This window comes from Exophiala mesophila (assembly GCF_000836275.1).
Source record: "Exophiala mesophila strain CBS 40295 unplaced genomic scaffold supercont1.4, whole genome shotgun sequence".
In the NCBI taxonomy this organism is placed as follows: Eukaryota; Fungi; Ascomycota; class Eurotiomycetes; order Chaetothyriales; family Herpotrichiellaceae; genus Exophiala; species Exophiala mesophila.
The window spans coordinates 3,199,491-3,220,637 of record NW_015622507.1 but is presented as its reverse complement, the minus strand read 5'-3'; the positions used below and the strand labels follow the sequence as shown (position 1 = coordinate 3,220,637).

The 21,147-nt window shown below is 50.5% G+C and overlaps 6 protein-coding genes across 6 annotated transcripts; 2 read left to right on the top strand and 4 right to left on the bottom strand.

The window, feature by feature from the left end:
• Positions 1-112: 112 nt before the first annotated feature.
• PV10_06262 (myosin-1) lies at positions 113-4,660 on the bottom strand. The gene is made up of 3 exons (XM_016371036.1): positions 4,364-4,660; positions 910-4,303; positions 113-856 (listed from the first exon to the last, which is right to left on the bottom strand). The coding sequence occupies exons 1-3, from the start codon at positions 4,364-4,366 to the stop codon at positions 432-434; spliced, it is 3,822 nt and encodes a 1,273-aa protein (XP_016223329.1). The 5' UTR covers positions 4,367-4,660; the 3' UTR covers positions 113-431.
• Positions 4,661-7,143: 2,483 nt separating this feature from the next.
• On the top strand, positions 7,144-9,474 carry PV10_06261 (uncharacterized protein; the record flags this gene model as incomplete). The annotated part of the gene is made up of 1 exon (XM_016371035.1): positions 7,144-9,474. The coding sequence occupies one exon, from the start codon at positions 7,144-7,146 to the stop codon at positions 9,472-9,474; it is 2,331 nt and encodes a 776-aa protein (XP_016223328.1).
• A 125-nt stretch (positions 9,475-9,599) lies between these two features.
• Positions 9,600-11,306, bottom strand: PV10_06260 (uncharacterized protein). Its single transcript, XM_016371034.1, has one exon. It carries the CDS (start codon positions 11,021-11,023, stop codon positions 9,785-9,787), a length of 1,239 nt encoding a protein of 412 aa, XP_016223327.1. The 5' UTR covers positions 11,024-11,306; the 3' UTR covers positions 9,600-9,784.
• A 495-nt stretch (positions 11,307-11,801) lies between these two features.
• On the bottom strand, positions 11,802-13,451 carry PV10_06259 (uncharacterized protein). The gene has a single exon (XM_016371033.1). The coding sequence runs from the start codon at positions 13,308-13,310 to the stop codon at positions 12,852-12,854; it is 459 nt and encodes a 152-aa protein (XP_016223326.1). The 5' UTR covers positions 13,311-13,451; the 3' UTR covers positions 11,802-12,851.
• Positions 13,452-13,830: 379 nt separating this feature from the next.
• Positions 13,831-15,614, bottom strand: PV10_06258 (uncharacterized protein). Its single transcript, XM_016371032.1, has one exon. It carries the CDS (start codon positions 15,450-15,452, stop codon positions 14,070-14,072), a length of 1,383 nt encoding a protein of 460 aa, XP_016223325.1. The 5' UTR covers positions 15,453-15,614; the 3' UTR covers positions 13,831-14,069.
• Positions 15,615-17,250: 1,636 nt separating this feature from the next.
• PV10_06257 (uncharacterized protein) lies at positions 17,251-20,386 on the top strand. Its single transcript, XM_016371031.1, has one exon. The coding sequence runs from the start codon at positions 17,531-17,533 to the stop codon at positions 20,147-20,149; it is 2,619 nt and encodes an 872-aa protein (XP_016223324.1). The 5' UTR covers positions 17,251-17,530; the 3' UTR covers positions 20,150-20,386.
• Positions 20,387-21,147: the final 761 nt, after the last annotated feature.

Below are 21,147 nucleotides of genomic sequence, written 5' to 3'. Positions count from 1 at the left end.
GGTTGAAGACAAGGGAATATGTCACCTCCAAGGCCTCCCTCGTTCAAGTGAGATACAGACAGAAGAACCAGTCACTATCGAACAAGACGTGGAAATCTTCATGTTCTGATGCTGACAAACTCACCTCATGAGACAACTATCTTGATCAACTTGTGCAGAACATTACTAGAGTTACCCATCATCATGTATCTACAAAGTATGGTTGAATTTGAATTCGTCATCAGAGGAATCAGACGTTTCTATCTTGACCTCTCCTCAATGTAATTGCTTCTCTTTCGCCAGAAGACATCCCATCTTCATCATCCACATACCTCCATGTCACGAGACTCTCTAACAAGTCAATTTGCTATCGCTCAATGCGTCAAATAGTAGAATGTAGTCGTCGCAACGTCTTACTCCCTAGCCTCCACAGGTCGCACTGTCGTCTCCATTTACCAGTCGTCGTCGTCATCCTTGGCCTTGCCACTCATCGCACTTTGTCTCGCCCGCAATGCCTCGGCCAGGCCTCCTGCTAGACTTCCTCCCCCAATGCTGTTCGGCGTTGATCGCCCAGAGTCCCTCCCATCTCCTGGACCCAGACTCATGCCACTGTCTCGCGCGGGCGACACGCCAGGCTTTCGCGCTGCTGGCACCGGTCTTTTAGCCGGTGGCGGCGGTGGCCCTGGCTTGGTCTTCATGCCGCTGCCGGCTGGGTTGGCATGTCCGTTGACAACGACAGACGGGGTGGGAATGGCACGCGGAGGAGCTGCTGGAGGTGGCGGCGGTGGAGGTGCTCGCGCATGCTCTATCTCTTCAACATATGCAGATGGTGTCCATCCTTGTGCCTGTGTCTGGGGATTCTTGCAAAGCCACCAACCTAAAAGTCTTGTTAGCTATCGTTGCATGCACGTTACTTCCGTGTCTACTTACCGTTTGACTCCTTTTGCACAATCTCGACAATTTGTCCAGCCGTGATGGAAAGCTCGTTAGCATTTGGTGAATTGAAATCGTATTTGACCTTGGCTTGAGGCTTCGCAGGTGCTTGGGCGGCAGGAGGCGCTGCTGGTGGAGGCGGAGGAGGTGGTGGAACGTGACGACCGGACGATGCTGACTCGTTTCTGGTGTGTGATGACAATCCGTTTGAAGGCTGCGGAATTGGTCGAATTCCTGGCATGGGACGCGCAGCCATCGGCTGTGCCACGGGCACTGGTTGAGGAGCTTGGACGGCTGCTGGTGTAGGAACAGGGCGAGGTGTCTGAGCAGCTGGTTTCGCGGCTGGGACAGGTCGTCGAGCGGCAGGCTTGGATTGTCCACCAGGCCCGCCAGGTCGGAGCAGTTTGCCAGAGGTGATTGGTTTGGCAACGGCCTTCCCCCGGGGAGTCGGCCGTGAAACAGAATTGGGCGACTCTCCGTTCGGTACATGAATGACGCCTGATTTATAGACATCGTCACGCGGTACCGCGGGATCTTTTTGAACCTTGACAACCGCCGGTTTGCCGGGCTTCTTGTTGTACTCGAGCTGCGGTCCAATCTTGAGGTTCATTCCTCCCACTGCGACCGTCTTGAACTGGAGGAAGAATTCCGTCTTGAAGATGCAGCTGATGAGAGGGTCTGGTTCGGCAGACGACCCGACCCCCAAAGCAAACCAATCATCCCTCAAATTCGATGTCGAGATAAACTTGACGGCTCCGATGGGAATAGTTCTCTCCGAGCTTATATGCAGCTGGTTTTGAACAACGTTCTGGACCACGATATATACAGCCTTGTTGGTGAGGACCAGTATTCGAGGCATGGGTTTGGAGGATCTTCCGAACTTGGTGACCAGTAATTCGCAGCGTGAGGAAAAAACGGCACGTTCTTGGGGGTTGAGATTGATGGCGTCTCGAAGGACCCTCCCTTGGCCGCCGGGGGAATTGAGGCCGAGATAATCACCAGCGAAGCGTCTTGACCCCAACAGACTGTACCTGCGACGCTCCTTGCGGCCAGCCAACAGTTGGTGGCCACGGTCCCGAAACTCGATCTCCTTGACACCGACCTTTGACTTTCGCCAGAACCGTTGAATCCTGGTGGCGGCCTCGGCACGATATCTGAGATAGTTTCTCCAAGCTCTCTGGATCCGGACCGCCATGTTGTGCCAGTATCTGTCTCGCATGTGCTCCAACCCAAACAGAGTTTCAGGAGTCTTGATAAAGGCTTTGGTCGTCCCCATCTGGTACTCCTCTTCAGGGATACTGGTGTCTTTGAAAATAATTCGAGAAGCAGTTTGGACGTCTCCGGTATAGGTATATTCTCCAGCATAAGACAATCGAGGGGACAACAGAGCGAATCTTTCCACAAACTTGTCGAATGTTTGACGGTAGGCGAAGCCAGCTCGGCGAATGCGGACGTTTTCTTGCAGACCCAGATATTTGATCTGATGCATGACATTGGCGTCGTTGTACTCCTTGGGAGACTTGTTCTCATTGGGTTTGATGGTTCGAATGTAAGAGGGTTGGGCTTGCATGAGCGTATCGACGAGTTCGTTTGCTGACAGTTTGATTTTATCACCGGCAGTTGGAGGTCGCCTTTTATCGTCCTGATCGACGCGATCTGGGAAGATTTCGTGGACAAAGCTGTTGGAGCTTTCACCGACCAGGTTGAGCAGATCTTTGAGGAGTTGATCTTTGTTCTTGTCCGTCATGCCGGCTATTTGGTAGTTGACCTCTCCAGCATAATGTTTGATGATGAATTGGCCTTGCCTGCTTTCGAAATTGGGGTTTTGGGAAAGGAAATTCAAACGGCCAACGAATGTCTGATCAGCTGCTCCCGAGTCAGCGTGAGCAGTGGCGCAGGCATCGTTGAGAGCTGCAAAGACACCGGGTGGTCGCTTATCCTCGATGAGTGAACAGACGACCTTGTTGTCGAAATACTTGATAGGGGTCCACTGGATCTGTTCGCGGGCGTATTCTTCTTGTTCTGTCTTGAGGGTTAATTGGATGAAGATCTGTTGGAGCTTTTCGTTGACATAATTGATACACAGCTGCTCAAAAGAATTCTTTTCGAAAATCTCAAAACCGTAAATGTCCAGGATACCCACAGTATTCTTGACGACACCCTGTGATCTCAGTGACACGTTTGTCCGCATGACGATCCAGTCGAAGAGGTTGAAGTAGATTGCCTTTGCGAGGGCGTCTCGGACGGCACCCGCCTGGACTTGATTCAATGGTGATTCATAGATGGAGCCTCGACGGCCACCGCCACGAGCGGTCTCGACGATGCGGACGGTCAAGGCCTTGTGAACATGAGCTGAGTCGACCTCCAACAGGTAGGCGACAAAATCGACGACAGACTGATCGGCAATGTCGACACCTCCTTGATCGTTGTCTCTGAATGTGATGTTGCCAATCCACAAGATGGCGGCGAGCATGCGAAAGATGTTGTCTTGTTCAGGTTTGGTGAGACCGATGATCTTCATGGCCTCGATGGTCTCGTTGAAGTCGCTGGCATCGTCTATGCCTTGGACATCGAAACATTTTGATCTGCTGGTATAGGTGTATGACTGCGGGGTCTGAACCCCAAATAAATCTCTATACTCTTTAGGGGCAGCCTTTGTAAATTGGTAGAAGATGTGGAAATTGCGTTCGTTTGTGATCTGGCCGACAACTCTAGACTTTTCCAAGAGGTAGTTTGTGATTTTGGCACCAACGGGTTCACCGGTCTCGTTGAATTCCAATTCTAGGTATTTGCCGAAGCGGGAGGAGTTGTTGTTTCGCAGGGTTTTGGCGTTGCCAAAGGATTCGAGGAGGGGGTTGGTGGCTAGGACCATGTCTTTGGTTCTCTGGATTCTGCTGTCGGTTCCGCCAGAGACACTAGCGATGTACTGCATCAGGCGTTTGGCGGCTTCTGTTTTGCCTGCGCCGGATTCACCAGAAATGATGACACATTGGTTGTCCTTGTAAGCTTTCATGTTGTAATAGGCCGACTCGGCGACGGCGAAGACATGAGGAGGGACTTCGAGACGATTACGACCGCGATAAGAATCGAGGACTGCGTCGGTGTATATGCCCAAGTCTCGAAAGGGATTGACCGAGACCAACACATGGCCAATGTATGTATAAATTTCTCCATGCTCAAAACGCTTCTTCAGATTGTCGTTGATGGCTTCATTGGAGACTTTGCTTAGGAGAGTGAGATCTGAGACACCGACTTCCTTCTTTTTTGTGATTTCGAAGGCGGCCTTCTTGATCTGGGGTTGTGCGGCATTACCACCGCCGGATTTGCCGCCTCCAAACAGAGACGACTTGGGCGCGCGAGAGGACTTGCCTTCACGGCGCTTTGTTTGGCCCTAAGAGGAGAGAAATGTCAATGACAGAGTGGTTTAGGGCGGTGGATAGGGTGGACTGACCATGTTGTTTTCGCAGACTTAGAACATGCGTGCTTGTGATTAGACTGGCTGACAGCTAGGGAAATCTGGATAGCCCTAGGCTGAGGGCGTGTGAAGGTGTGAATATGCGAGGATACGTGTCCCTCGGGTGGTTATAATTGTAGAGAGGACGCTGGATAACCAACGGGCGACAGAAAGACTGGATGACTGAAGTGGTTGAATGGTTGAATGTCTGACTGGTGGTCGAAATGGGCGCAGATAGAGTAGCCGATGAGTGACACTGACAACGGCAGGTACGGGCCAAAAGACTACGTCGTGACTGCACCTTCTCACTTGGCTTCAGTCGAGAAATATAAGGAAGGCGCCTCTACTTTTAGCTAGCGGTTACGTGTAATTGGCAGGTGCAATCGTGGGTGCCTATGATGGCGTGGATAGGCACTAGGCCTGAGGGTCGGTCGGCGGGCTTTTGTTTAGGCTTGGAGTTTCAGGCTCCAATTAGCGATGAAGGGAGTACCTAGGTAGCTTAGTGGCCGGTAGATGGTACTTACTTAGTGGCAATGGTGGGACATGAAGAGAGGTGCCTGGAGGCCTGGCGTACCTGGTTCAAGATGACATCGTCAGTTTAATCCACTTTGACGTACCCAAAACCACTGGCGTTTAGCCCGAGGGGCCCTTGGGCCCAACCAGGCTCAACCAACGCCTATACCAATTCCCAATGCCCCTCAGCCCAAATACTCTGCTGCGGATCACCCAAATCTACAACGCCACTTGTGGCTGTGACTCCCAACGACGCGCAAGCTCACTGTTAAACCCTCTGTGCTCTTCAATTTCAACCAATAATCAGATTGATTCATGTTTAGTGCCTGATTCTTCTTCTCTAAGCCAGTCATGCAGTCATTCCATTGACAGATTCCTTCAAATAGTTTTGTCATCAGTTATGATGGAGCAAATCTGACCAAGGAGGACTCGCGCATGAGGATCTGACAAACACCCAATCAGGCTCGGCTCAACATCGGCTCAGCCTCGTCCTCAGTCTCCTCCTGATGACACAGGTATCTAAGTACCTATGAGCTCTCTAGACCCTTTAAAATGTCCTTTCTTCAAGATCCTCGTGACACTCAGTCAAATTTGCATGAGATGCATTATCTCAAACGATCATGAGATAGTTGACGGCTACGATGTTTCCTGGAGGTGGAAACCTTCGAGGTCTTTGAGAACGAGAAATGGCCACAGAGGCATGCGAACGAAAATTGCCTTATTCTCTGTGTCAAATACCTTTGAGGGAAACAAAGGTTCGTGTCGCAAAGGTCAGGACGAGACTCAGTAAGTCGGAAGCAAAACAAGTCTAGAGGTCAAATCAAGATGATGGAGAGTACTCCACTTCTTATATCACGATGCTATATGCAACCCCCTTCTTACGTGGATTGAACAAGAAGAGGAAACTGGTTGGAGGTGCAACCCTGATCCTGCCTACGAGTCCGTTCTCTACCCATATCACACACGCCCAAACGTGGACCCTACCTGAGTGTTGCACGATCATCAATTCAGTCAGCAGAGCCAACGAGATGTTGAAGCTAACCTCACCGTCATGTCATACCTGGAGCCCAGACTCAGGTCACTTCATGATATAAATCCGTCTATCATCGCAAGGCGTCCTTCCTCTTCCTGACACCTCCCAAGATAAACCTCCTTTGATTGCAGCATCTGCCTCTGCAGAGCATAAGCCTTACCAGGTCTATACCTTCGACTACCCCCACAAGAGACATATATACGAAGGTGACCATTTAAGTAATAGAAAATCTAACTCGAGCCAAGTTGTTCATTGACAACTCGCCATGTGCGAACCAAAATCCACCATGCATGAGAAACGTCGAGTGTTTGTCACCCTTCACTATCGCGACCACCTCTCCCTTGGAGAACACAGACAGGAACTGGGCTTTTCCGCTTACCACTGGGGTATACTGGTATCGCCAAAAGTCTCCATAGGAAGAGATTGCTTTGCTTGCGATGTTTCCAACGGAGTCCGATTAGATCCGGAGACTTGGACTGACCTCAACCTCGAGCGTGACTGGTACTTTCGATCAAGTTGTAATGTCGATCCAGTGCAAAGTGCTCACCTCCTTGGGATGGTGATGATTGGGGAACTACCCCCCAACGTTCAAGATTCATCAGTAAGATTACGTCTAGAAGATCTTCCGCTTCCTCGAAGGGAATCCACTGAAAATTGTGTTACTTGGATTCAACATGCCATCACTGTACTACAAGCAAAGGAATGGGTAGAGATGTTTGACTTGAACGAGTTTATGGTATTTGCTCTGGATTTCGCAGATCAACGCATGCAAGATCCGGAAATGACGGAGAATATTATTATCCTTCCAATACAGTCCGAAGCATCGGAACGTTCTTAGTACCTCGAAGATCCTGCTTTGTTGTACCATTTGGCAGGACAAAAGACACTCTGGACTGGATCTATATATGTTGCTACCCTTAAGTATTAGGCAGATCATTTAGAGCGCACTATAACTCTGGCTCTAACCGTTTCGGTGCTTGTCATTTCGCCGCAACTTCCCGTTCTAGACCCATGACGCGTCTAAAACATACGTCATTTGAAATAAGCGCGCACACCGCGTCAACGTTGACGACATTCTAGACTCTTCAATATCAAAACATCACATTGGACATCCATAAGATGGATATTGACCCAATGCTCAGATAACAACACATGGCATTAGTGTCATACATAAAATTCAATCCGCATCATCACCAAAGACCCCCTCAATGGGCATGCACTATCCCAGAACATGATGCTTTCATCACAGCCTCTGGCTGATGCCACCCCACCTGGCAGTGTGTTCGCTTCCGTCTTTTCCTCGTCCAACATCAAACCTCCTCGAGAACGACAACGCTTTACCCCGGCAGCCGCACAGTCATTACCTGTTATCGAGACCAGTCTGAAAGATCATCTCCGAGCACTCCTTGGAATTGGTGATGAAGAGTGCGTCTATGGTCAACCGGGCCCAGCTCCTGGCCACGGGGCTCCCTTCTCCAGCCATTTTCCATCTTGCCCTCCATGGCAGCAAATCAGGCAACCCTCAGTAATGGACCATGCAGCTCAATCAGCAAAGGATTCCAAATCATCATTATGGTCCAAACTATCCCCATGGGCCAAGGGAGTCGGACCTCACACTCTCAAAAAACTTCTCGCCCAGGTTCTTGACGAACTTATGACCGAGTTTATCACCTGGTCTTATTCTGGGGTTTATCGAGATGGTCTCTACCATCACCTTGAATTTTGGGTCCAACACTTCTTTTCCCGTATCGCCCATACAGTGCTTCTCAGTCTGGACACTAACCAGAAAACACGAGAACACCTATTCCAGGACACGGAGTTAAGAAAATATCAGACTTCTGCTGTGGCTCGTCTGGGTGCTCTCCGCGTCGAGGAACTTTTCGATGTCATTGTCGACTGGGATGCCACTGCCCCAGCAATCGACGACCTGAGACACTTTACAACAAACCCAACAACACGAAGTTACCTCACATACAATTTTGCCAATGCCCTCCAAACCCGCCTTCTTCACCCTGGTGCCTCAACAATCGAAATCCTCCAGGTTTACATCTCAATTATCCGCTCCTTTCGCATCCTCGACCCAAAGGGTGTTCTTCTCGACCGAGTCGCCCGGAAGATACGCCGGTATCTACGAGAACGTGATGACACAGTCAAAGTCATCGTCGCCGGTCTATTAGCAGACCCTCCTTCTACCAACCCAAACCCCGAACCCAACATACTTGAAAATTCCGAAACCCTATCGGAGCTCGCCGTCGAATTGACACGTACAGCAACAGCGTCCCAGGATTCCATCCAAGACTCAGAATTCGACTGGAACAACATGTCCTGGGTACCCGACCCCGTTGACGCGGCGCCAGACTACATGAAATCCAAAAATACCGATGTCATCGGTAGCTTGATTACGTTATTCGACACCAAAGATGTCTTCGTCAAGGAATTGCAAGCAATGCTCGCTGAAAGACTATTGAAACACAAACCAGACTTTACCCAAGAAATCAGTGTCCTAGAACACCTCAAGATTCGATTCGGGGATAGCACCTTACAAGGCTGCGAAGTCATGTTGAGGGACGTTTTAGACTCTCGAAAAGTCGACGGCATAGTCAGAAAAGAACGAGGAATGCAACAAGCCAAACCACAACAACAATCCACCACCTCAACACTTGACCCTACTACTACAGCAAACCAACCGCCATCCTCCCCCTCACCAACCGACATCGGCTTACACGTGAAGATCCTCTCCCGACTATTCTGGCCATCTATGGCTGACCACGCATTCAAAGTCCCACAAATCGTCGCCGAACAACAACAAAGCTACGAACTCGGCTTTGAAGCACTTAAACAATCACGAAAACTAACCTGGATCAATGCCATTGGCCAAGTCGAAGTCGAACTTGAATTACATGATCGAACCTATCGCGATCAAGTTCTCCCATGGCAAGCCGCCGTCATCTACGCATTCGACGATTTTGACGATCAGAACAAAGAAAACGACGACAACGAAGACGAAGACGCTGATAATGTCGATTCCATCCCCCCTCCCACCACAAGAACCATATCCCAATTATCCTCCGATCTCGAAATGTCCGCCACCCTCGTCCGGTCGGCATGTATATTCTGGGTCTCGAAACAAATCCTCGCTGAAACCGGACGCGATACATTTACTGTTCTGGAACGACTCGATCAACTCCTCAACCCCAATGACCCCAATCATCCTCACCCAAAACTCCAATCTAACGATACTACCACCTCCGGCCATGACCCCTCTTCCGCATCCACCGCCGCCGCTGCGGCTGCAGCAGCTACAATCGCGGCAGCTCAAGCGGCGAAAGAATCGGAAGAAGCCGAACGGAAACAGAAAATGGCTATTTATCATCAATTCATTGTGAGTATGTTGACGAATCAAGGTGCGATGCCGTTACCAAGGATTGCAATGATGTTGGGAATTGTGGTGCCAGGTGGGTTTCCGTTTAGTAATGAAGAGTTGAAGGAGTTTTTGGCGGGGATGGTCAAGGATAGTGTGTTGGAGGTTGGGAATGGTGGGGTTTATAAGGCGGTGATGTAGACCCAGTGGGAAGGGAAGAGAGGGGGAAGGAATTCAGAGGATGGGCTTTGCTGTCATGAGTATATGAGTATATCCAATATGATAAGAAGACAGGACAAGAAAAGACAGGAAATGGAATGTTGAGGTAAAACGAACACATAGATTCTATATCACTAAACTTGGGAGAACATGAGGCATCTACCGCCTGTCTCGGCCTCTCCCCATAGTGCTAGCATACCATACCTATGTCGTTGTAGGTACATGCATATGTACTTTTCAAAGTCAATGCATTGCAACTCCAACTTTGGCCTCTCTGATCTCTCTGGATTTTTTAATCAGCATCCAGTCTTGCGACCGGAGGAGTATCGTCGACCTGGATACCGCCTCTCTTCCTCTCAAAGGCATCATGGAAGGGCAATCTCCAACCACCCTCGTCCTGAGGCGTACTCAGCCACAATCTCATGAGGTGTCTTCTGGGTTTGCCGGTGTGTGGGGCGAAGTCGCGGTAGGCGGTTCTGGCGTGCAAGATGTGTGAATTAGAGACGAATTGAATGTCACCGACCGAAAGAATCATGTGGAGTTTGACGCGGGAGCAGACATTCTCCAGAGTTTCGAGGGCGTGGACCTGTTCAATGGACAGAGGTGGGATGAGGCCGGCGTCGGAGAATCGTGTGGTGCTGCGGACGTAGTATGGGTCCCATTTGCAGTAGACACGTTGCGGCACCGTGGGGTCGGATGGGTCTGGGGTTTCGAGATAGATGACGCTGGTGCGAATGTAGGGTTCTTCGCCTTTGCTGACTTCGCCCTTGCGGTCGAAATACCAGATCGGTTTGGTGAGAATCTCGGCCACGTCAGGGTATTCGGCCTGTAAAATGTTCCACACCTTGTGCACGCATGCCACGTCGGATTCGCCTCCAGACTCTGCGCGGGCTAGGCACAGTAGGCCGACGACATCACCGTCATCAGCGTGAAAGAATTGTCGTGCGTTGGTCCGGTAGATGCGAACTTTGTCAATCTGTTTGCTGTCTTCACCAAGATCTTTGACGTGACCCAGAATATGACCTTTACCGTTCTGAGAAACCGGATAGCCAATGTATGTCCCGAGACCAAAGTAAGCGACCCCGGACTTGTGGATGCCCCATTCATCAACGGGGAAACCCTTGTAGAGAATGAACCCCTTGCCATTCAATAGTTCGTTGCGAATGGATTTCAGAGTGGCAGACATGGTTGGGAGAGGAAAATTGGAGGGGTTGATGCCCGTCAATGGATGACCCTCAGAGATGAAGTTGTCGGCGGCTGTCGACAGTTCTTGGATCTCTTCTGGCGAGAAAACATGGGTCCATTGCTCCGGATGAGAAGCATATTCATCGGCCTCCCAGACAGTCGGTCCAGAGATGGATTTGGGAAAGGCAGAGTACGGGTAGATTTGGTCGTAGAGAGGAGGATGCTGACCTGAAGTTTTGAAGCCATCGGGGAAGACGAAAAGATCAACGGAGGAGGTAGATTGTTTAGTCGAAGTACCGGGATTGGAAGTAGGTTGCACGGGATGTTCGACAGCAGTGGGAGCCATGATGGTCAGGATTGCTGTGATGACTAGGAGGGAAATATACCAGGGGAAATATCAGGTAGAGGAGAAGGTGATCTTCACAAGAATTGAATACAATCACGTTATGATCATCAAGAGAAGTCTTATCACGAGAGACCGAGACTTTGTCGCTGTGATATCCGTCGAGTTGAAGATGACAACGAGAGTTGGACCTGAGGTAGAGTAGTCAAACGATGATTGAGGTACAAGGACAAGTCCGCAAAGGGTTCAAACCTACCCATGGTCGGCAGCATGGCTGATATGGAAAGGTCCAGGGCAAGCGAATGTCAGGATCCAATCCAAACGAGGGACATGGCGGGAGAGGGGAGGGAGAGTGTTGATTCAATCAAGTGGAGGCATTGCGTGATCGAGGTTGGTTGAAGTGGTATTGGATATGTCCGATCCATGGGGATTCTGGGCGCAAGGGTTTGGGATTGGCTGGGCGGGAATATTGGAGATGATCATGGACGGAAATGCTTCCGAAAACTTTTACTGACATATGAGATGATTTTCTGGAAGCATTCTGAGCTGAGATGATGGTTGATTCTGGTTTATGAAGTCTGGTAAAAATTGAAAGGTTGATGCAGAGAATGGATTGAAGCTGAGTCACATGACACATTACGTGGCCTTTTGTTCATGAGGAAGGCGCAGAAATTCACAAGTTCATAAGGAAGGCGCAAAGGACTCAGACGACAAGACGAAACCAAGCACGTGAGTCCGATCATACATGACAATGGGGATAATGAAGAAAGGAAGAAAGGCACAGTCATAAGATCTTTTATTGACTTGGTTATCAATGTCTATGACTTAGTCATTCCATCAACCTTGATCAGCTGGTCACGATCACACCAAATCCATATCCCTGACCAGAACTCACCCATTTGCTGCAGACAACAGAGCTTCATTCAAGCCCATCATACCATCAGACGGAGTAGTAATAGTATGTATTGTTGACTGGTTGATATGTGGTTGGAATAACACCCCATCCTGCCACGTTAAGTGGTGTGTATGGAACGCCATTGTACTGTCCCCAAGGCAGAATATTGCCATATCCATCTGTCATGGTATAGCCATTGCCCAAGCCTCCCTCTTGTCCTGGTCCAAGTATTATCCGTGTCATAGTCCAATCGTAATTGCCACGCATATTACAGTCTGGACAGGTGTGAGGTGGAGCCATAACATATTCTGGGTCCCAAATCCGGTTGCGCACAGGCTGGAATATGTGGATGTTTAGCTGGACGTTGCTAAAGTTTGAGCTGGGGCTGCACGGGGCGATGATGGTCATCCATTTGTGCAGACAGGTGGGCGAGCGGAAGCGCTCGACACGGCACATGATTGTCGAGTGGGTTGGATGGTACTGTCGGAAGGAAAGCGGATAGGCGTGGGTTTGGTATTGTGGATCGGTGTCAATGAGCTGTATTAAGCTTGAGGCTGAGGCTGTGCTTGTTGAAGTGGCAGGGCGAGGTAGCGATGATATACGCGATGATATACGGAACTGTCGACGCGATTGCCACGATTGAGATTGCGATTGTGATGCCCAGTAATGACGAGCTAACGAGCAATGACTGATACAGGTCGCTTTCAGTCAGACAGATGTAGGGTTGTGTAGATGTGGATGAATCTGACAGCCAAACAAGGTGGATAGGAAAGGGCCTGGATATTTGCACGCCGTTGCGTTGGTCTCAGAGAGGGAACAAGGGAAACAAAGAGTCACCGTTCCTTCACCATCTCCATAGAGCGGGTCGTAGCTGTTACCACTTCAACAGTCATTGCAAGCCAGGAGCGTCACTGTGTGACGCGTCTTCTCTCTGACTCACGAGTCGTTCTTCTTTCCATCTGTTGAAGCATCATCAATCGCCTTTAGAATTGCACCTTCCTCCTCTTCGTCCACACTATCCCTCCCTCTCTTCTGAATTGCCTGCATCAATTCGTACATTTGTCCAATCTGCTGATCACTCATCTTGTCCAAGAGTTCAGGGTCAATTCGACCATCTTTCCATGTGTCTCCTTCCAGCTGTTGTCCGTATAGTTGCCACTCGGTCAGAAAACCGACAATGTGAAGAGGGTTCTCAATGTCTCGGTGGCGTCGAAACTCGGCCTTGATATAATTGTCGCCAAAGATGCGTTCCTCTGGACCCAACAGCTTGCGGTGAATGCGTAACAGGCGCCGGTAGAGCGGCAATGGCGGCAAGAGGGCTAGTGCTGGCGCTCGCTGGCCTGGTCGAAAAGGTTGTGTGGTGGGAGCGGCCTTTAGTAGTCTTGTCGGTCGCATGGCGTTAGAGGTGATGTCCTGGGGATGGAAGTGCAGACTTTGCAGTGGCAGTGGCCGCACCACAGTTGAGGATGGACTGTCTCTGGTATTCTGGAGACCAGTGGCAATGGCTCGGTTGTCTCGACGCTTGAGCTCCTTGATATTGGTGGATTCGAGACGCAAATGAGATCATCTCGCGGATTTTTGTTTTTTGAAGCTACGAGACGCCGCTGCCGCCGTCTCACGCCCGATGATCTGCCGAGACTTGAGACGCCACATGCCTCGGCAGAAGTACAATTTTAAAGACAATATAATTACCACATCTCACTCAAACTAATGAATTACCAAAGAAGTAATGGCAGCATCCCTTGTCAAGCTAGCCAGAATGAGTCTTTGATTAATCTAGCATCTTTATCTCGTAGAGGATACCAAGTATCTACCTAGTGGGCAACCATTCATGTTGATACATGTCACCATGGTCCCCGTGGGTTTGACATATGCCTTCTCTAATCCCACATGAAAAATCGGCTTTACCTGCTCCCAGTAACTCCTGCCATAGCACCACAACCCTTCACATGCCCGAATTGCGGCAAAAGAAAGAATGACAACAAAGCAGTAGGAGGACGGTCCGTCCTCAAAAGGGGTATCTCCGATCGGATGGTCCGGCAGTCCGTGTATCATACTCATGCAAATAGGGAAAATACTGTACACTAGGTGAGGTTCATAGCTCATAACACGTCAAGCAGCCTCTATAGGGCCTTTTGACAATCATCAATCGTCTCAGTCACAATCCATTGGATCATCATCCTCCGACTCGCTGTCGCTGAAGGGTCCAAACTCGTCGCGAAGCAGTTCAGGATCGGCAAATGATTCATCCTCCAAGGGATGGTAGTCGTCATTCGAGTTCAATTCCGTGACAAAGAAGGAAAGGGCATCGGCCATGGTCAGTCGCGCAAAGTTGAGCAAGTAGGTGCTTTTCTGGATCAGCGACATTGGATACATGCAATCGGGATCTTCCAGAAGGCCGGTTGGACAGAACATGTCGAGCTTCAGCTTGGTTTGCATTTGTCTGGTGGTGTCGGTCCATTTCCCAGCGGTCAGGACGAAGAAGCCCAGGCGCAGGTCGCGAAGGGCGGGCTGTCGGGTCAAAATGGTGATGAGCTGGTCCTGGGTGGCTGACATGCAATCGATGTCGAGAGCGGTGAGGTTGGGCCAAGAATGATCTCCCAGGACGTTTTTCAGGTTGGTGCATGGTCCGTAGAAGCCATAGTCCTCAAAGTTGACGGTAAGCTTCTCCAACTTTGTGGCCGAAGCCAAACAGTCGCGTAGGATGCCTTTGCTCAACCCTGAGTAGCAGCGCTCGACCGTGGTCAAGTCCAAATCACGATGATGGTCCTTTTCGAGGCGAAGCCGCAATTCGATGACGCGAAGATTGGCAAAGACTTGGCAGAGGCTTTCGCGGGGCAAGAATCCAGTGAAGAACTTGGGACTGACGACATGTGCCTCAAGATGCTCGAGGGTGGTGACAGGGCGACCGTGGCGGAAGAGGAGGAATTTCAGCTGTCCTTTGGAGTAATAAGTGTCATGCTCGACAGGCATGGCACAGCCAGTAGCAAAGGCCTTGAGGAATCTGTCGGAGAGAACATGTTTGCATCTCCCGACAGTGAAGAGAACGACCTTTTTCAATTTGGGGAAGTGGGGTAGCGAGGTTGGCAGGTCAGGAGCCTCAATGAGCTCTTGTTGAGCCTGAAACAAGTTGCGATAGTTGTCGAATCGGGCTGAGATCTCATTGGCAAACTTGGACATGTTGCGAGCGTAGAGGCGTGATTCTCGGTCAGAGGCATCGTCGGACGGGGGCGCTGGATGGTCAAGGTGATGATGGTCGAGGTCATAATGGGCTGCATAGGCGTGAATGCAGGCGACATTGGCCAAGATGTTTCCTTCATAGACCACTGACTCGACATTTTTGCTCAAGACAGGGTGATTAGCGATGTCTTTCAAGCGAGTCAGGGACTCTTTGGTGAAGTGAAATCGGACCCGGCGGACCAGAACTTCTGCACCGACCTCGGCAAATCGCTTGTTCACCCGACGCATAGTTGCAACATCTTTGAAGTCTAGATGACCAAGAGTCTTGACGAGGAGTTCGTCAGGGAAACGATCCATGATGTGAGTGGGAGTGATGGTTTTGGGTTGGAGTGGCGTCGAGTTGATCTGAGGAAGTGTTTGTTCTCGATCCCGTGGAGGATGAGGAGGGAGGTGTGAGGAGGTTTAATGGTTAGAGGGCGGCAAGGGCGCAGAAGCTGAAGTGAAGAGATGAGAGGCTTGACGAGGTGTAGAAAGCCGTCAGGTCGTAATGACCACAGCTTGTAGCTTTGCAGCCTGGAGCTTGCTGAGGTTGAAGGGAGAAGTCAGACCATGAGGAAGGAAATTTTGTTTTGGTGACTAAGTGAGCAACTGGTGATGAAAGATTAGAGGGCGGAGGTGGAGTGTTGAAGTGCTGGCGTGAGGTGGAAGAGTGGAGGGACGCTAACTTGAAAGTGCTTAAAAGTACGGAGTAGGGGGTGGAGAAGTTTAGTGGAGGGGTAGAAGGGCTTTTTGCTGGCAAATATTGTACAGGGTATAAATTGTTAAAGGGGGACTGGAGGGGCAGTGGGCATTGGGCAGTGGGCAGTGAGCTTTGGAGAGGGCTGACAACTCACAGGTCACCTTGCTTGGCTACCTGAAAGAATGATAGTAACCAACACTGTAAGATTAAGGTAGGTTTAGGTAGGTAGTACCTACTACCTCACCCTGTCAGTCTCAGGCACAATGGGCATGTACTGCAGTTGTACAAGGGCAGAAGGGGTGATGATTGTGGCAGTCACCAACCTTGAGTCTTCCGGTAGAGGTTACAGGCAGACGCAGCCTGTGAGCAATGCTGGGCACTCTTTAATATAGCAGATCTAAAAATCAAATGTGTGGAGTGGATTTCAGCCAGACGCACAAACACATTTGTGTTGAACATCACGCATGATTCAAATTCGAGGTGCGCTTGCCTTGCTCTTGTCTGGTGACATAACAGTGTACAAATTGGAAGCGGTGACTCTCCACGCCAAAGCGAAAGCGGTGGAATAATTCAAATTGCATGTAAAAGAGAGCAGGCGCGATACATTCGACATTCGACACTCGACACGCTGTACATTTCTCGGTGGATTAATTTCCATCATGCTACCAAGGTGCAAGTCATCAGTAGTACCTTGCTTTATGCCATGCCATGTGTAAAGATGCATGAAGATAGACAGGGGAATAGTGGCGAGAAGGCGGCCGAGGGGCCTTCGACCCTTGATCTTCGCATTGGTTGTCGATCAGCCGCGTAGTACTTACTCCGTAGTGCAGATAAGTCCGCAGAGCAGGCAAGCACGCGTCAAGCACATGGAATTGAAAATGGCAATTGGACCTGCCATTTTAGAGGCAAATCATCAAATAGAGGAAGGCACGTCCAACATGACCATCATCACTATGCCATTTCTAGTTTGTCCATCATCAATCGTGTTGAATTGTCGCTTGTGCCGACTTGCAAGGAAACACACAAGCCTTGTTACAATGACCATGCGTATGTGGAGTTTAGTTGGTGGCTAGGCTGCGTTTACCCATTCCGTCATACGCTACGTAAAGAGCCATGTGCCACCCGGCCAACAAGCAGCCAACAACCAGTCATAACCCTAACTTAGTGGGTGAGTATCAGTGAAAGGACCCTCCCTTCAGGGTCCTCAGGCCCCTCGGCCCCCCCGGTGCCCCCCAGCAAACCCACTAACTTTAGGTACGGACTACATCTCCATGTCCGCCATCTTCTGCCGCCCTCTGTGCCTCTGTCCCCATGGCGATTGGCCAACTAGGCGAGTCCTCCTTCTGCATCCTCCCTCCCTTCCTCCAACCACCACCATCCACCACTTATTACCGGGGTCAAACACATCCACCTCGACCTCATTCCCTCAATATAGACGCCGTACCGCTGTAAAAGCCTTCAGCTACCTACAACACTCTTTATATCGTCTTACACCCTTCTAACTCCTCTCTTCGTCCAACCTCCCTCGTTCTGTCAATCAGCCTATCCTCTCCCCTCATCTCGCTCAGGCCTCGCTTCCTTCTGTCAGCCTCGACTGCTCATCTTCATGGTTAGCTAACATTATTGCAACTTGGCTCGGGGCTCATGCTCTGGGCCATCGACGTCGAACTGACCAGTCTCAAAAACCTAATACACCATGGAGATCTCCCCAGATAACGATGACCTTCCTCAGAAAACAAAACCTAGAGCCCCCGGTGCCCCAGCCGCCCCGTCGCTCCTCTCAAAACATCTGAATGGGAAACAACGCGAGTGGGATGCTATTGCATCTCACAAAACCCCCCTCCGTCTGCTCGACCTCCCCCTCGACATCCTTCAAACCATCCTGCGCGAGCTCAACCACACCAACGACCTGACCTCGCTGGCCTTGACCCATTCCGCCCTTCATGCTCTCGTCATACCCCTCATCTACTCTCGCTTCGATATCGTCTGGCCTGATGCAAATGCCACGTTTGCAAATCGTATGGGCGTCGATGCTCTTACGTATGGACTGGCCACTCTCGTCATGGCCCAAGATGTTTTTGGCGAGTCTCCACACCAGCAAGTTCCTCAACATACCTGCCAAAGCTGTGGACATCAAAATCCACCATCCTCCCACCCAACACCGACCACAAATACCCCACACATCCGTCGCGGCAACTACTTTGCTCAGTACACGAGAAAATTTGGCCTGGGAAATGGCCCTGCCGACTGGGTTCAGGAGTACCTCATCACCAAAGAAGCCGGAAAGATGCTCGGTACGCTCGTCGCTCTGGCCGTTGGCCGCATGCGTAATCTGGAGTCTTTTGTCTGGGATATGCCCACCGGTGTCTTGAGGGATGTCTGGCTTGCTCTGGCGTCTCTGGGCAATCGTCAAGATGGCCAACCTTGTCGCCTTGAGCGTGTTTGGGTTCGGTGGCATGACAATCAAGACCAGGGCCCATTGGCCTCCCCTCCTCCCTCCAGCCTCCCTGCCACTGATCCTTCTCACCTTCCTTCCATACTCGCCGGCCACGCCAATGCCCTTTTTCAGATACCGCCTTACCCAAGGGTTGAATTCCCCACCTTTTCCATCCTGCCTCCCTTGAAAAGTCTCAGTGTCCTGGATATCGATGAACTTCCTTATGCCGAAGAAATGAGCGTCTTGATCGACAGATCTTTGGGCAAACTGCAAGAATTACGCGTCGGTATGGCCAGCCATGCCCAGTTCGATCTCTGGGCCAGGCCCTCCGAAGACCGTGCTGCGGCATTGCCATCCCTCATGTCCGCCGCCCCTGACCAAGCTCCGCGGCCTGGCGGCATTATGGGCATCTTGGTTCATCGCATTTGTCCAACATTTTCTCATCATGCCCGAGTCGACACATCCGTATCTAGTACTGCCCAAACAGCTGCGGAACAAGAAACCCAACCACCAATGAACAATTCTAGCGACAAGGTTGCAGATTCAAACATTGCCCCAAGCGCTTATGATATCAATCAGCTCGACATTTTATTCTCTGAGCATCATCTCTATGACAACGATGATGATCCAGCAGCCACCCAAGTCGCCGTGACGAAGAATTTGCCTTCCACTCAGACTTCCTCCGTACAGCCGGAGCCTCATATGAACAGCATACAACCTTTGGCCCATGTCAACAAAGATCGAAAACCCACTCGCAAACTCATGTTGGATACACTTGAAATCGAACGTGTTACTCTGTCGTTAGCTGTCATGGCACACGTAATCGATTGGTCGAGACTGAACACATTGACTCTTCTTGGTTGTCGCAACCATGAGCACCTGTGGAAGGCACTTCGAAAACGATATACTCCGACTAGTCGGCGGAGAGTATCCTCGGCTCCATACCGCACATCTTCCAGGTCACAATCCAGCCAGCTCGCCTCTGTCTCCCAAAATGCCGATGACTATTTCCTCAAGTTGAAGAGACTCCATACCGACACCGTCTCTCCGTCTTTGATCGCCTTCATCAAAGATGCATTGGCTCCTGACAGCCTTGAATGGTTGTTTCTACAAGATAACCCCACCTACAAATCATCTGTCACGGTTGATGTCATCTATCGCGGCGCCATTCGCCGCCATCGCGCCAGTCTGACCAAGTTGCTCATCGACAGCAGCATTAGAACCGATGAACAAGACCCGCCACCGGACGCAAGCTGGAGACGTTGGGTTATCAGCCGAGACTTGCTCACCTGTATCACTAGCGGCAAGATGAAACTGAGGGAACTCAGCATGGCCATTGACTACAAAGATTGGCATTACTTCTTGCGCCGATTGCCTCACGCCACCACTCTTCGTTCCCTCCACATTACCCGCATCGCCGAACATGTCAATGGAAATGTTCATTCGCGAGAAGCGGCGCTACAAGTTCTCGACATTGTCGCCCTGCGACCAGAACTAGAATTGTGTTATCTCGGTGTCCAGAATCAATGTTTTGAGATTCTCGAATACACCACCAATCGGAAACCCTCGCGGCCCGGCTCTTTGTTTGGTCCCAATGGCGGAACTCTGTCTGGTGATGATATGGACGCCAACTCGGACGGACACCCTCATGGCCCTAGTGTTCATGTACACAATGGCGAGTACGATGATGATGAGGATGGGGATTCCGATGATTCGAGTGATTTTGATGGCCTGTCGGATTCGGCCGGTGGCGGAAGCGATGAAGAAGGCGACGGAGGGGAGAGATCAACTGCAGCCAAGCAATCGTGGCGATTGAGAGAGATATTGTTCTATGATGACAAGGTATCAATCTTCCGAGCAAGACACGGAAGGCTATAACATGATGAATGGGGGTAGATGACCGACTGCTGCTGCGCAACTGCATTGCTTACCTTTGAGGATCAAGATATGTGTCTTGAGTAGGTACAGAAAAGAATTGTTGCTTAATGGATTGAGCAAAGAAAACTCGCTCCTCCCTGACAGGATGTGAAGTGTTCAGTGCAATGGAGCTAGGACATTTGAGATTGATATGACCCTGGCCTAGTTAGGTAGGTAGAAATCTAACATCAAACTTATTATGCTCAAGCAACTCGACTGCTGTGAGTGAAACGCAGTCTCGTCTGCAGGTTTTTACGACCCTTGCAGACGGCAGTGGCATATCGACTGGCTTCTGACCTTGCTTCAGCTTCCAGTAAACGATAGTGAAGATCCCAGGTGCGCTGATCGCTGATCTCGTCCAGATGAGACTTGACTAACGGGGGAAGATTTCAAAGGTAACAAGAAATGTAATGGCCTGTCATACAATCTCAAAGCATAACGGCAAAGGAGCACCCCATGAGAAGCACGAAAACAACAAGAACCACGGTAGATGTCAAGAATCCTACCATCACTTCACCTCCCTCAGTTCTCGCTACGTGTGGATCTTGATCTTGATTGTTGCGCCGTCCACGCCCGCGCCCAGCAGTGTCTAGGCCCTTGGGGCCATCGCCTCTTGGATGTCCACATGTCTCAGGTCCTCAACGACGTGTACTGTATGAAGTGGACTGGAGCATGCAAACCATTTGACAAGAAATAACCTTCCCCTTCACCGCACTTGCACCGCCGCCGCTTTACGCCCGACCCTCCCCGGTGGGTTGGGTTGGCGTGGTTGGCGTGGTTGGCCACGAGATCAACACGGTCGATCATGAATCCTTCATGCCTTGAATCCGCACTTATTCACGATTGTGGAGTCGACGAAGGACCAGTGGCGATGATGATGTGATCATGATGGTGATAACTTCGGGCAGCCCATCCCTGGCGGTGGCAGACACAGACACAGACACAGACACAGACACAGA

Bases quoted from the DNA above. Each gene is read 5' to 3' on its own strand.
- PV10_06259 (XM_016371033.1), bottom strand. From the start codon at position 13,310: ATGCGACCGACAAGACTACTAAAGGCCGCTCCCACCACACAACCTTTT.
- PV10_06262 (XM_016371036.1), bottom strand. The intron at 857-909 runs GTAAGTAGACAC...CAAGACTTTTAG, and splicing joins TGTGCAAAAGGAGTCAAACG to GTTGGTGGCTTTGCAAGAAT.
- PV10_06258 (XM_016371032.1), bottom strand. From the start codon at position 15,452: ATGGATCGTTTCCCTGACGAACTCCTCGTCAAGACTCTTGGTCATCTA.
- PV10_06257 (XM_016371031.1), top strand. From the start codon at position 17,531: ATGGAGATCTCCCCAGATAACGATGACCTTCCTCAGAAAACAAAACCT.
- PV10_06260 (XM_016371034.1), bottom strand. From the start codon at position 11,023: ATGGCTCCCACTGCTGTCGAACATCCCGTGCAACCTACTTCCAATCCC.